This window comes from Raphanus sativus, chromosome 7 (genome assembly GCF_000801105.2).
Source record: "Raphanus sativus cultivar WK10039 chromosome 7, ASM80110v3, whole genome shotgun sequence".
NCBI classification, from domain to species: domain Eukaryota; kingdom Viridiplantae; phylum Streptophyta; class Magnoliopsida; order Brassicales; family Brassicaceae; genus Raphanus; species Raphanus sativus.
In genome coordinates, this window is record NC_079517.1 from 18,932,924 (window position 1) to 18,946,928 (window position 14,005).

Genomic DNA, 14,005 nt, shown 5'->3' on the forward strand with positions numbered 1-14,005 from the left:
TATATTTTTTATTTTTCTTGCCAGTAGAGAATCTAAATTTTTTTCATGTGGTCAGGAAATACTTGAGATCTTTTTGGTGTTCAAACATCTTAACACTGTAAACTAAATAGCATATGTGTGTGTAGAATCCCCGTATGTCGTCGAACAGAGTCAACTCGTCTCAAACAATCGTGTATTCACTTTTTCCGTTTCTTTCTACGTTTAAATAAGAAAAGCTCGGAGAATCAAAAAACTCCCAAACGCTTCTCGTGACGACACGTGGCAGAGTCAATGTGAATGAATTAAATGCAAAATGCTTCTCTTTTAATAATAACTAGATTTTGACCCGCGCTTCGAAAGCGCGGATATTATTTTTTACTTTTATAAAATATATTATTTGTTTGTAATTATTGAACATATTTATTTTAGTAAAATTTTCTTTATAATAAATTTGACACACATAGTGTCTCTGGTAAATTATGTGTTTCTCTGACTTTGTTTTATTCCCTCTCCAATCAACATATCGAAGCGCGGATATTATTTTTTACTTTTATGAAATATATTATTTGTTTGTAATTATTGAATGTATTTATCTTAGTAAAAATTTCTTTATAATAAATTTGACATATAGAGTGTCTCTGGTAAACTATGTATTTATCTGGCTTTATTTTATTCCTTCTCCAATCAACATATTTATTTGGCTTGTTGTTAAAATAAATGATTTTAGAACGCAACTGTTTACTTTGATATTTTGTTTAAACAATGTGACATATTTCTGTATTAATTGTGTTCAATTAAATATTTACATTGTAATTTAAATTTGTATACAAATCAACATATTTGTGTAGTTTGTTATTAAAAAAATGATTTGAATCCAAATGTAAGTACTCTTATAGTGATTTTTCAGTTCATATAATTTTTTAAAATATATTTATTTCAACTGAACCAATTAATATTTTGTTAAATTGGCCCGTGAAATATATTATTATACATCGATATTCAAAAGATCTGGTAACTAACGATACTCAAAAGATCTGGACCGAATAAGGTTATATGGTTATTTTTGTTACAAATATCCGAACCCGTTTTAGATACATTGATTATTTAGATATTTTTAGGTTCCTATACATCAGAACCGAATTTATCCAGATCTAGAATGATCCAACTCAAAATCCACACATAAGTTTATAATATTCAAGCGGAACTTGGTTACCAAAAAAAAAAGGATACCCGAAAAGAACAACATGTATCTAAATAGACAGATAATGTTCATGTCTAAATGATTATATAAATTAATAAAAAACTGTTTTATGTGTTTTGCTAAATTAAGTGAAATAGAAATAGTTTTTTTATCAAGTAAAATAATTATATGGAGTGGAAAATTAAGTGACAATAAATGTAGGACATTTTAAGTATTTTGATTTAAGTTATTATTTTATTCACAAAACATATTTTTGAACTATGTTTTTGGATATGTAATTTTCCACAGATTGTAACTAAAATAAAAATATTTTAGTAAAATAAAATAAACCAAATGTTTAATCATATGTAAAACCTAATTATTTAGCATTTTGATTTTATAATTGGCACAAAGTTAATATTGATTAACTAATAAATAAAAATATGCACTATTATTATTATGGTAATATAATTAATGATGTAATTTATTATTAAAGTAATATAATTAATTAAATTGTTAAACTAAGTGAAATATGGAAACACAATTAATAGATACTATTATTCAAGTTTCCAAACACTCCATTTTTTATAGCTATAACCAAACACACCAAATTTTTTTATTAATTTTATCCAAGTATCCAAACGCACCGAATTTGTACTTCACCTTTAATAAGATAGATTTAAGGAGATTCCACAATTTCCTATTGACTAAGAGATTATTGATTTTGATTTTCTGAGGAAGACACAATTTATTTGCAACACGTAGAATTTTGGATAGAACACCTGTAGCTGTCTCAAAAGTTTACTTATTTTCTTTGAATCTTTTGGAAGAATATTGATAAGTACTCGACCTGCTTTATTCAACTTAATATTCCAACAACAATAATATTCTGATTACTAGTTTTGTTTGTGAAAACAAAAATTCTTGATATAAAAAGAGTTAACATAGCTGAAAAATCTTCTCGGTTTCAAAGTACGTAATCCAGGAAAGATAAGACTCGGAAATATAAAAAAATCACCGATGTAAAGTCGTAATCTGAATGCTTTTACTTGTCCTCTTCTGCTGCTACGAAAAGTGACCACGTACTTGGACGTGGCTTGATGTAGTTTATCATCACTTGAGTTTTGTTCCAATGTTTGTTTTCCTCTACTCTGAGCAGATAGAAATTATCCTTAATCTAGAGAAACCTACAGATAAGTGCATATGAAAATTCAGCGTTACAAACAATTTTATATGTATATAAATTAACATGAACTTTTCCATGAATGGTAACTAGCTTTGAATTGAAAACGTCTCTACGTAACAAATTTTTATTCTGGTCAAAAAATGGATGTACAATCTAGAACTATATTTTACTGGATGCACAAATACTCTAATATATAGTCTAAACTTACAAATTATAAAACTTACGTAAATAGACAAGACTTGGATTCACCCCCTATGGTGAATCTTTAAATTCACCACTTCTTTAATAACCAATCAAAGTGCCAATTAGATTAATGACTAAAAAATATTAAATATTTTTTTCAAAAACCAAAATAATTAAAAAAATAAATAGTATCAATTTTAATAATGCTAATGTCACTATCTAATCCATAAACTCAAACTCTATACCCTAAATCCAAATTCTAAATCCTAAATTCTAAATTATAAATCCAAACTCTATACCATAAACTCAAATCTTAAACCCTAAATCCAAACCATAAATCAAAAACCCAAAAACTTGAACTCTAAACCCAAACATATACTCTAAACCCAAATCCTAGACTCTAAACGCAAAACGTAAATACAAAACCCAAACCCTATACCCTAAATATTTGGATTAATATTGATGTTGTTCTTTTGAAATTTAAGGTTAAGAATTAAAGTTTGGATTTAGAGTTTATGGTTTGGGTTACGGTTTGGGTTTGGATTTAGGGTCTATGGTTTGGGTTTAGGGTTTATGGTTTGGGTTTAGAGTCTAGGATTTGGGTTTAGGGTCTAGGGTTTGAGATTAGGGTATAGTTTTGGGTTTAGAAATTAGATTTTTCGGTTTATGATTTATGGTTTGGGGTTAGGGTTTAAGATTTGGGTTTAGGGTATAGAGTTTGGGTTTATAATTTAAAATTTTGGGTTTAGAATTTGGATTTAGGGTATAGATTTTGAGTTTAGAGATTAAATAGTAATATTAGTATTATTAAATATGACATTATTTATTTTTTTAATTATTTTATCATTAGTCTAGGTGACATTTTGATTGGTTATTAGGAATGTGGTGAATTTAAAGATTCACCATAAGGGGTGAATCCAAATCCTGTCCTACGTAAATATATGAAATTTGTGAAGAAATATACTTTTTCTTTGAAAAAATAAGGATGCATTAAGTTTTTCTTTCTTTTAAATGATGGATGCATGTGCAGTATCCTTTTAACATGCACTAGCTTCGCTACGCTAGTGCATAAAGAAAAATAGGCATATTTCAACATCAACACAGTTTAATAGTCCGGTCCCGATCAGTATATGTACACACGATGCCGACACTTTTTTTTGACAACAGTATGTTAAACGTCTAAGAGACCATCGGCTCAGAAAGCCAAACCGGAGGTATAGAATCAATATATAATATAGCTGAAGGTGAATTCCTCGCAATATGTGCAAGTTTATCCGTCATTGTATTTTGTGTCCTCGGAATATGTCTGATCTTAAATGTAGAGAAGAAAATCTTATTGCAAGAATTTTTTTCCATATGTGTAGCAAAGCTGACTATTTTGCAGGTGATGACATCATCTTCACCAGTTGAGAACAATTCGTTGCAAATACTACGTCCGAAAATTGCAGGGTCTTCATGCATTTCATCGTCCAATCAATACTTTACATTCTGCATATAAAGGAGATAGGCTTTTTCGAAGATTCATTGCTCCATCACAACATCTTGGGAATCCGTCTTCCGACAATATCATCCTTATCCTGTGAAAATATTTTGTTCCCTTCAAGTTTCATTGATAAAACAGTGAATTTAATAATGACACTTAATAAATTCAAATTTAATACATGATTTTTTTTGCATTTAATATATTGATTAATTTTCTGTTAATCAGTTATAACAGAATCTGAACTATCAATTAACTTTTGCTTGTAGTCCATTACAGAGTTCTACGTAGTTTTTTACGTGTGAAATAATAAAAATTAATGAAAAATGTTTTACATAGGTTGAGGAGATAATCAAACACATGTTAAATACATGTCTGAATTCTCCATTCCATGCAACCTAGGCAGAGACCACCCGACATCTTCACAAACACACCTAGGTCTCTACACTGGTGAAATGATTTGATCCGACCCGTATACCCATATATATATCGTTAACAAAGATAAACCAAATAAATATTATTATCATCATAGATTTTCTCTTAAATTGTATATTTTTTTTCAAAAGTTTCATATAGTTTCTAATATATAATACATATTGTTGGGGAGAATTTTCAATGTATAGAGATTTTAAGAACTTTTATAAAAATACATAGCACTACAAGAAAACAAAGTCATTTTGATGTGGTGCTGGCTTTCTCTATCTCTTGGTGTAGGTCCATAGCAAGTGACGATCTCAGGTAGTTTTTTTTTCAAATAAAGCTCATTTTTGTCTACGCAGATGAGCTTGCTCAAGTGTTGCTCACTGTCTATGGTTGCTGCTGATAAGGAGGTCTCTCTCGAGCTGTTCTTAAGGAGCTAATCATTAGGAATTGTTCACCGGGTATTGCCAAATCTACCGGGTTCAGTTCTCGACTTCTCGTATTAACTGTGGTTCCAATTTTAGCAAGAGTTTGTGTTGAGTTTGGTGTAGCCTATGGTCTTGTTGTTGCTTTGCTTGTAGTTGTTGCTGGTCTTGTTTGACTTAGATTGAATTGTTGTTTAGTTTAATTTTTTGCATCCTCTTCTCCTTGTAACTTCTGTATTTCTGTCTAAAACTTGAAAATTGTAATAAAGCTTTAACATTGTTATCACAAGAAAACAAGGTCATAATAACGACAATTTGGTCGTCGTAATGTCGTCACATAATTATTGTTGAAAATACCAGTTTGTCTCGTTTGGTTCAGTGGTAATTGATGTCATTTTCACAAGCTGGGACATGGGTTCAATACCACCAGCACTCAGAACCTAATTTAGGTGTGTGCTTAGAGTGAAAATAGTAGTATAATATTGTATTTAGGCTAAGAACATGGGACATCCTCAAAAGGAGATCACTTAATTAAGGGTGTCAAAAGGAGATCACTTAATTAAGGGTGTGCTTAACCAAATAAAATTAATTAAATAATGTAACAAAAAAACTTATTTTAAAATTGATTCCAAAAAAAAAAAGAAAAACAAAATACAATTGGAAATTTGTATGAAACAAACATATTATTTAATTAAACAAACAAACATTTTATTTAATTAATACAAAGTTTAATATCCAAATTTTTTCCATATATTCTCAATCAAATCCTCTTTCAATTGGTGATGTGCTTGTCTATCATGAATTCTTGTGTGACCATCACCAAAACGGAACTGGCTTCTCCCGTTCGTCGCCGTTTGTGGATTCGAGAGACAGAGAGATAGATCGCAAACCCTAGGAAATGGGGAAAAGAAAAACCCGTGTTCCCTTTCTTTTTTCGACCAATACACACTTGCCACATCGACCAGCACTTCCCTTAAGCACAGTTCTTCGACAAGCCCTCCCAAACTGCTCTTAGCCCACTTTTGGATTAAATCCAAATATATTAAGCCCAAGCACACCCCATGTGCTCCCCCTTTGAAGATGGACTTAGTAGATAACCATTGATTTATTGCATGAAAAATGAAAAAAAAAAACAGATTTGTGAGAGGACCGATTTGTTTTGCCTTTTACCACTAATCAGTACGTGGGCTTAACGCCGAGCGATTATCCGGCCTAAACTCGGCCGAGTTGCCCGAGTTTTTGAACACGTGTTATGGGTAAGTAGATTAGAAAACAGTTTATGATTTATTCTGGAAACTAAATAAGTATACAAAAATATAGAAAATTGTACTTTGTATACAAAACTTATACCATAATTAAGTAAATACCTTAAATCTCACACCATGGCACTTTAGTTGATAGAGAGCAAACTTGTCACATCACAGATAGTTTGTTAATTTCATCATTTTTTGGGTTTTAAACCAATTCACCCAAAAATAAAAGTAAAAAAATGTGACTAAAGCGAAAATAGGGGCAGAGACCTGACATTAGTGCAATAACCACTTTAATCAGCATTATTTTTTAACATATTCTTAATTATATTATCATAAACGATGACAAATGTTGACAAAAGAAAAGCGATGAAAAACATTAGGTAGACGATTAAACAACTAACAATTCTATCACCTTATAAAAATTCACTTCTCGCTACATTATTTTGAGTTGTTATGTGAAATCCATGTTCAAATTATGCTTTGCACCATATTAAAATCTCTTGTAACTATTTTTTCATAATTTGCATAATTTACATCTTTTATGATTTTAACCTTAGACCTCGTAATTAAGAAACATTAATTAAATTTTAATAAACCCACTAAACTAAAAAGGACTAGGGGTTGGATCCGGCGCTTGCAAGGGGTTGTTGTTGTTGGGTTATCTATATCTGAGGAGGAATCTACGGTTTTGTTGTTGGTGTCCTTATTTGAAGTTGCTAGTCTCCATATGGTGAGAAATAAAGAATTGCACGTATACATGAAGGGTAACTCAGGCTACTTTTTTTGAAAATGCATGTATATGTGAGTTCATGTGTCTATGTAAACACTAAATGATGCATTTAGTTTTGGACATCCTAAAAAAGCAAGGTTTCATCAATGTTTATTATATAAAATTTTAATCACTATCCTTCTGGTGGGAGGTTGTTGCCAGAAAAAAAGAAAAAACCAAAGTTCAAAATAGTAAAAACATAAGAATTTAGAAAACTTAAAAGTGCTACTATCTTTGCCTTCAAAACTGGCCAGATTTGCTTCATCGCCTCTGATTACTATCTTCACGCTGGAACCGTGTTGCTTGAAGAAGATGTTGCTTCTCGACCTTTCCCTACAATAACTGAAGCTTTCAAATTGATGCTACTCTGAGACAGAGTTGTACATGTGTCAATTTAAATTTGTTGGAAGAAAACGTTATGGAAAACAAAAATTATTCAACATCGGTGTGGATGCCAAAGAAGCTATTGTCACTGATTGAGAGGTACATGGAGTGGGACGTATCTGAATAAATGTTGTCCTTGCCAGCAAGTTCTTGAAGACATCTTAGTAGGTCTTGCGATTGAGAGTCCTTGCCATTTATCTTTAGTACGTTTGAGAGACATTTAGAGTGCTTGTTACAATTTTAAACATGGGTCAAATGAAGTGGATAACCAAAACGAACCTCTTCAAGAGCCAGAGCAGCTGCATCTTGCTGGGTGAGCTTGGTCATCTCCCTGTCGAAGATCACAAATGTAGCACTATCGTTGCCATCCTCAACTGATAGTTAGGACACAGTACCTGTAAAAAAGTTTGAAAAATGTTAACCAATATCTTAAAATATGATATTCCCATAGGTGAGGATGCTAACTTTGTAGCTGATCACACCGGCAATGTTGGGAGCAACATATTTGTTGTAAAGGAGAGAAGTGCCAGATTTGTCTAATTTCATGTTGCATCCGGTGGATGAGACGAACTGAACAGCCATTTTGTGGGAGGCTATAAACCGATAAAGATCTTGGAACTTCAAAACCTATCAACTTTGACAATGGAACCGTCCGATGGACAGTAGTGATCCATCCGTCCGTAACAATGGATGGTAGTGACTGGGGCACCCAGGTGGGATGAATATGTGGATCATAGAACTTTGTTTAAGCAAGAAGAAGAGTAAACCGAAACATTTAAATAAAAAAAAGATGGAGATAGAATATAATGTGTGATAGAGTGGAAATACAAATAACTTTTCATCCAACAAAAGAGGGTGAATCCTAAAAGGGAGGAGGCTGATTTGAAATTATGGCCAAGTCGGAGGGCTGATTGGAAATTTTTGAAAGAGGCTTATGGGTTATCGCGTGAAGATAAAATGAGAGAGAGAGACTTTCAGGGGCGAGATTCCAGTCCCTAGCCTCTTCTATTTATAGGGTTTGAGGTGTGTATCGGTTATAACACGTATGAAGCTTCGATTGTAAATGTAGGGAGACAGAGAGTTGGTGGGATTTAATGATTTCAATGTAAACTGAAGATTCATTGTAGGTAAGAGAGAAACATTGAATCGAGGGTAAGCAAGAGACGGAATTGAAGAAATAAGGGAGGTCAAAAGTAAACAGAATTTTTTTTTAAAACAAGGCAGAGATTTATATTGTATCGTGGAAGATAGAGACGAATTCAAACCTAATTGAGTAACACCTTAAACGCATAGTTTGGATTTCTTTCCGGTTGTTGCAAAAAAAAAGTTTTCTTTGGAGTCCGGTCCAAACGACAGATCATTACTAAGAAGGCTTGCTAATGGACTTGGGGATTTTTTAGGCACGTCTGTAGCATATCCCCTATATATTATTTTAGAAGCATTCATAAACAATAACCTTGCATTCATGTGTTAATTACATATTGCTATTTTCTAGGTGTCACTTCCACAATCACTCTCAACCATAATTTGAAAAAACCCTTTGATTGCTAGGAATATTACATTGCATTGCCATTGTCAATTATATTAGCATTTTATTATAAGACATGATATTATGTTACAAAAATTTAATATTTGGAGGTCAATATAATGACATACGTTATGAAGTCGTATGTCCATTGTTTCCAAAAATATGTCTGATCATTTTGACTCTACAATTATGGTTCTTGTGGTTCCCTTATTTTGCATGTTTATGAAAATATGTTTCCTAAAGTGTGATTCTTTCAAAGATAAATTTTTACATAAATGCAAACTCAAATACAACAAACTAATGCAACAATAGTAAAAAGCGACAAATTTGACATATTTGTATGCTTCATGCGTGATCAATATATTAATTTATTATAATTTTGTTCATGATATTATGTGGTTCATTCTATGCATCCTTCATGCATGTTTCGTGATATTATATGATTCCATACTTTTGCCTGTTATATACTTTATGAGATTTTTTTTTTAAATCACCAACCTATCCAAATATCATATTTAGATGGTATTGTGAGGCTACAACAAAGTGAAATTTGCCTTAAATCATTCCTATTACAGATTTTCATGCTCATAATTACCAATTAATTATTTGAAATTTGACTAATCACTCTACCAACGTTTCTTAAAGTGTCCATCCTTACCAAACAATTTTTTTTAATTCAAATTATTTTTGTCATGAGTTTTATCTCACCAATTATAGTGTTGGTCAAGGAAATCTCGATGCCGAAATTGATATGCAAGTGATTTTGTGTATCAATGCTATGAATTGATGCCATATTTTTAAAAAATTGTACACCGGAAATACTTGAATGATGCATATAAGAAAATTAGATTATGAATTCAAAATTTCGAAGCAAATCATAATCTTACTTTTATTGATTTTCGTCAATCTGGTCAAATAAAAGAGAATTTTAATTATGTTTTCAAGTTTAAGGTAAGTTTTAGTTATGCATTTGAGCGTAAGTTATGTAATATTAAATATCAAAATTTTTCTATTGTTATGGTGATTTGTTTTCATGGCATTAATCCTAGACCAGTTTTGTTCTTAATATAAATACGTTGTCGACAATGCATCTCTTCCTCACCACATTCTGCTTCTCGAACTTCTTTATCAAAACATTCTAGCAAGCAAAACACTCATGGACAAATCCGATAATATTCCAGAAATTAATGCTTTCAGAAAGAGGTATATCATTGTGTTTAATGAATTTGGTAAATAAGTATGTTTAGTTTGGTAAATTAATTCTTTGTGTGCAAACTAGAAGTCTTGAAAACACTTTTCACATTATTATGGTTTTATCAGTTTTTTTATTTGTTTTTTTAGTATTTTATTTTTCTATTACCTATGTCTTTTTAATATTATAATCATATTTTTATGAAAGAAAAAATTCGATTGTCTATGTTTTGTTTTATCTTTGCATACTCTTATATATTGTTTAAATTTATATTAATTTTTGTATACTCTTATATATTGTTTTCTAAAGAAATATACCTCATTTACACCTAGCTAATTACACAAGTCTTCTAAAAGTAAAAAATAAATAAGCTTGCATTATATATACATGTACAATTTTATAAATATATATATCATTAGATCTTATATTAGTGACTATAACTTTTAAATTTCTAATATCTATAGATTAAAAGTAATAATTTCTGGTCACTCATTCCGCACATGGCGCGGATTATCACCTAGTGGTATATATTTTAGATAACCAACCTAAAAAACAAATAATATATCAAAAAATCACTGACTAAAAAACATTGATTTAAAAAAATATTTATTATTTCAGTGGGGTCCACAAAAAAATTATTCGCTGATACAAAAAGCTTTATAAGTGAGCAAAACTCCCTTATTATATTATAGCTTCCACATCGGCATTATCTTTGAAATATGGTTAATAACTTAATATTAAACATTTAAAAAAAAACACTGGTAACATTTTTTTAAAAATTACTGGGGACAGCTGTCCCTTCCCTACGTCATATCTACCAAAAATTTATTTGTTATCAAACAATGCTAACAATCAAGATTTCATATACATACATCACATGATGAAAATGATCTTACAAATTTGACTATAAAGAGATTTGGATCACAAACCAAGGAATTTCAGAAACCCGCACATCACGCTTTGACCATTAGCATGCCATAGCCATGTCTAAAGATAGGAACTATGACTAAATTTGAAAAACTCGTGTACTATTAATCTAATGAGAATACAACAAGAAATTCAATTAGCTAAGGAAACAACAATAGAAACAAGAGAGTTTCTTAATTATAACATTAAGAAAATGAAGAAACTCTCTTGTTTAATTATATTTTTCAGCCTTGCCTCAAGTTCTCTAGCGGTAGACCCGTCGAATCAGCCAATTTACGAAAGCTTTCTCAAGTGTTTCAGCAACCAAACATGTACAGCTCCAGGTAAATTATGCGGCGTTGTTTTGCCACAGAGCAGTGCCAGTTTCACCCCAACGCTGCGTGCCTACATCCGAAACGCGCGTTACAACACTTCCACATCCCCTAAACCTTTGATCGTAATCGCGGCGCGTTCGGAGGCACACGTCCAGGCCACCGTCCTCTGTACCAAATCTCTCAACTTCCAGCTCAAGACTCGTAGCGGTGGCCATGACTACGATGGCCTTTCCTACATTTCTAACCGCCCTTACTTCGTCCTCGACATGTCTTATCTCCGTAACATAACGGTCGATATGTCCGATGATGGCGGATCTGCATGGGTTGGAGCAGGTGCTACACTTGGCGAGGTTTATTACAACATTTGGAAGACAAGCAAATCTCATGGTTTTCCCGCCGGAGTCTGTCCCACCGTCGGTGCTGGAGGTCACATTAGCGGCGGAGGCTACGGAAACATGATCAGAAAATACGGACTTTCGGTTGATTACGTCACGGACGCCAAGATCGTGGACGTTAACGGACGTGTTCTTGACCGTAAAGGGATGGGAGAAGATCTCTTTTGGGCTATTAACGGCGGAGGTGGGGCCAGCTTCGGTGTGATCTTAGCCTTCAAGATAAAGCTCGTTCCTGTTCCCCCGACAGTGACTGTTTTCAGAGTGGAGAAAACGCTAGAAGAAAATGCACTAGACATGGTCCACAAATGGCAGTTTGTTGCTCCCAAGACAAGCCCGGATCTGTTCATGAGGCTAATGTTGCAACCCAAGACCCTGAACACAACTCAGACGGTTCGAGCGTCGGTGGTGGCTTTGTACTTGGGGAGACAGAGCGATCTCTTGTCTCTGCTGGGCAAAGAATTCCCGGAGCTTGGTTTGAGGACGGAGAACTGCACGGAGATGACGTGGATACAGTCGGTGATGTGGTGGGCCAACAGCGATAACGCCTTGCTGATTAAACCCGAGATTCTGCTGGAGAGAGAGCCGGATAAAGCGTCTTTCTTGAAAAGGAAATCGGATTACGTGGAGAAAGAGATCAGCAAAGAAGGTCTAAGTTTCCTGTTTACAAAGTTGATGGAGACTGGGAAGCTAGGGCTCGTCTTCAACCCCTATGGAGGGATAATGTGCAGTGTGCCTACGACGAAGACCCCCTTCCCTCACAGGAAAAGGCTATTCAAGGTGCAGCACTCAATGAACTGGAAAGATGCGGGGATAGAAGCGGAGAACAGTTTCATGGAAAAGACCAGAAGCTTCTACAGTTACATGGCTCCTTTCGTCACCAAGAATCCAAGGCACACGTATCTAAACTACAGGGATCTTGAAATAGGGATCAACAGTCATGGCCCAAACAGTTACAGAGAAGCTGAGGTTTACGGGAGAAAGTACTTCGGAGAGAATTTTGATCGGTTGGTCAACGTAAAAACAGCAGTGGATCCAGAAAACTTCTTCAGGGATGAGCAGAGTGTGCCCACCAAGCCATCATCCATGAGATAGTTTGAGAGCAGAAGAAGTGGAGGGATCGAATCTTCTTCATTTTTCGGCTTTACATCCCCTACCTAGGAAGAAAAAAAATTGTTTCCTAGCTAAGAATATATATACATGTTTACGACTAACCAAGTCAGGCATTTATAAGAAATACAAGAATTGATTATATTTATACAAAATATACAAGTCACTTGCTTAAATTACTTAAGGCCAACGACATGGCCAGGAACACGTTGATACTTTACCTTCAAAATAAAGGACCAAGGATAAGTTTACTCAGCAGCTAACCTAATGTTTCCAAGTTGAGGGTTCTCTGAGTAAACTTTCAATCCGAATCTGAGAATTGTAGGAATAGGTTTGGAACTTGGATGTGCTCCACTTGTATTCTTCATATGAATTTGATCCCCAAGTTGGACTTTGGCTGGTTATGTCCAACAGAGCTTTTCAAAAATTTGTACCCCCTCTAAGAAAACGGCTTGATGATGAGGTTATGCCTATTCTTCTAAAATATTGAAACTCATTCGGTGGTGTGCACGTATTTATACACACTTACCATCAGCAAATGCTGCTGCTTACTAACTGTAATATGTTTTTTTTGTTTCGTTAGGTTGGTTCAACCAATGGATTATGCAAATATTGTCTTTGACACCGCTCCAAATGGGCATACTCTCCCTCTGTTACATAGAGCTGATTTGGTTTTGCAGATGAGCCGTATGTTTGGCATGGAGGATGAGCTTGACATGGACGATGCTCTGTAGGATCTACATTGGTGATAATTCTGATTCTGAAATTTGATAAATGGGCAGGATATTACAACGTCCGTTTGTGTCTTCTGTATCCCTGCATGGGTTCTTGTCTCTATGAGAACAGAGAGATTAGTTTAGGAACTCGCAAAGTTTGACGCACAACATTATCAACCAAGTACTATAAAGGTGGCTACTCTTTGCAGAGATAATTTACAACTTGTGCTTATCTTCTAGTTTCAAACTTGTTTTATGTACAAAACTGAACGACACTTTCCTCTTCTCTAGATGTGGAATCAAAGTTGCTTAGAGCAAATATGTGAATGCAGCAGAAGTATCTTGATCAGTTTTTATATGGTATACGATGCCTTCAGTATCACAAAAAGTTCATCTGCTTCCTGAAGAGGTAGGAACGCATAAGACTCAATAGAGACGAGAAGAAACATAATTAAATCCTTGAAGGAATTCTCGCATAAGTTATTGATGCTGTACCACCCCACCACCAAGCAAAGTAATGTAGAAGAGCTGGAGTGGAAAGTAAACAGACTGCGTTTGCAGAAGTAA

The 14,005-nt window shown here is 33.6% G+C and overlaps 1 protein-coding gene and 1 pseudogene across 1 annotated transcript; both read left to right on the forward strand.

Annotated features, from left to right (window-relative positions):
* The first annotated feature begins 11,051 nt into the window (after positions 1–11,051).
* On the forward strand, positions 11,052–12,873 carry LOC108816334 (berberine bridge enzyme-like 1). The gene has a single exon (XM_018588910.2). The coding sequence runs from the start codon at positions 11,100–11,102 to the stop codon at positions 12,705–12,707; it is 1,608 nt and encodes a 535-aa protein (XP_018444412.1). The 5' UTR covers positions 11,052–11,099; the 3' UTR covers positions 12,708–12,873.
* Positions 12,874–13,180: 307 nt separating this feature from the next.
* Positions 13,181–14,005, forward strand: LOC130498067 (ATPase GET3A-like; annotated as a pseudogene).

Excerpts from the sequence above, each read along its gene's own strand:
- LOC108816334 (XM_018588910.2), top strand. The coding sequence starts at position 11,100 with ATGAAGAAACTCTCTTGTTTAATTATATTTTTCAGCCTTGCCTCAAGT.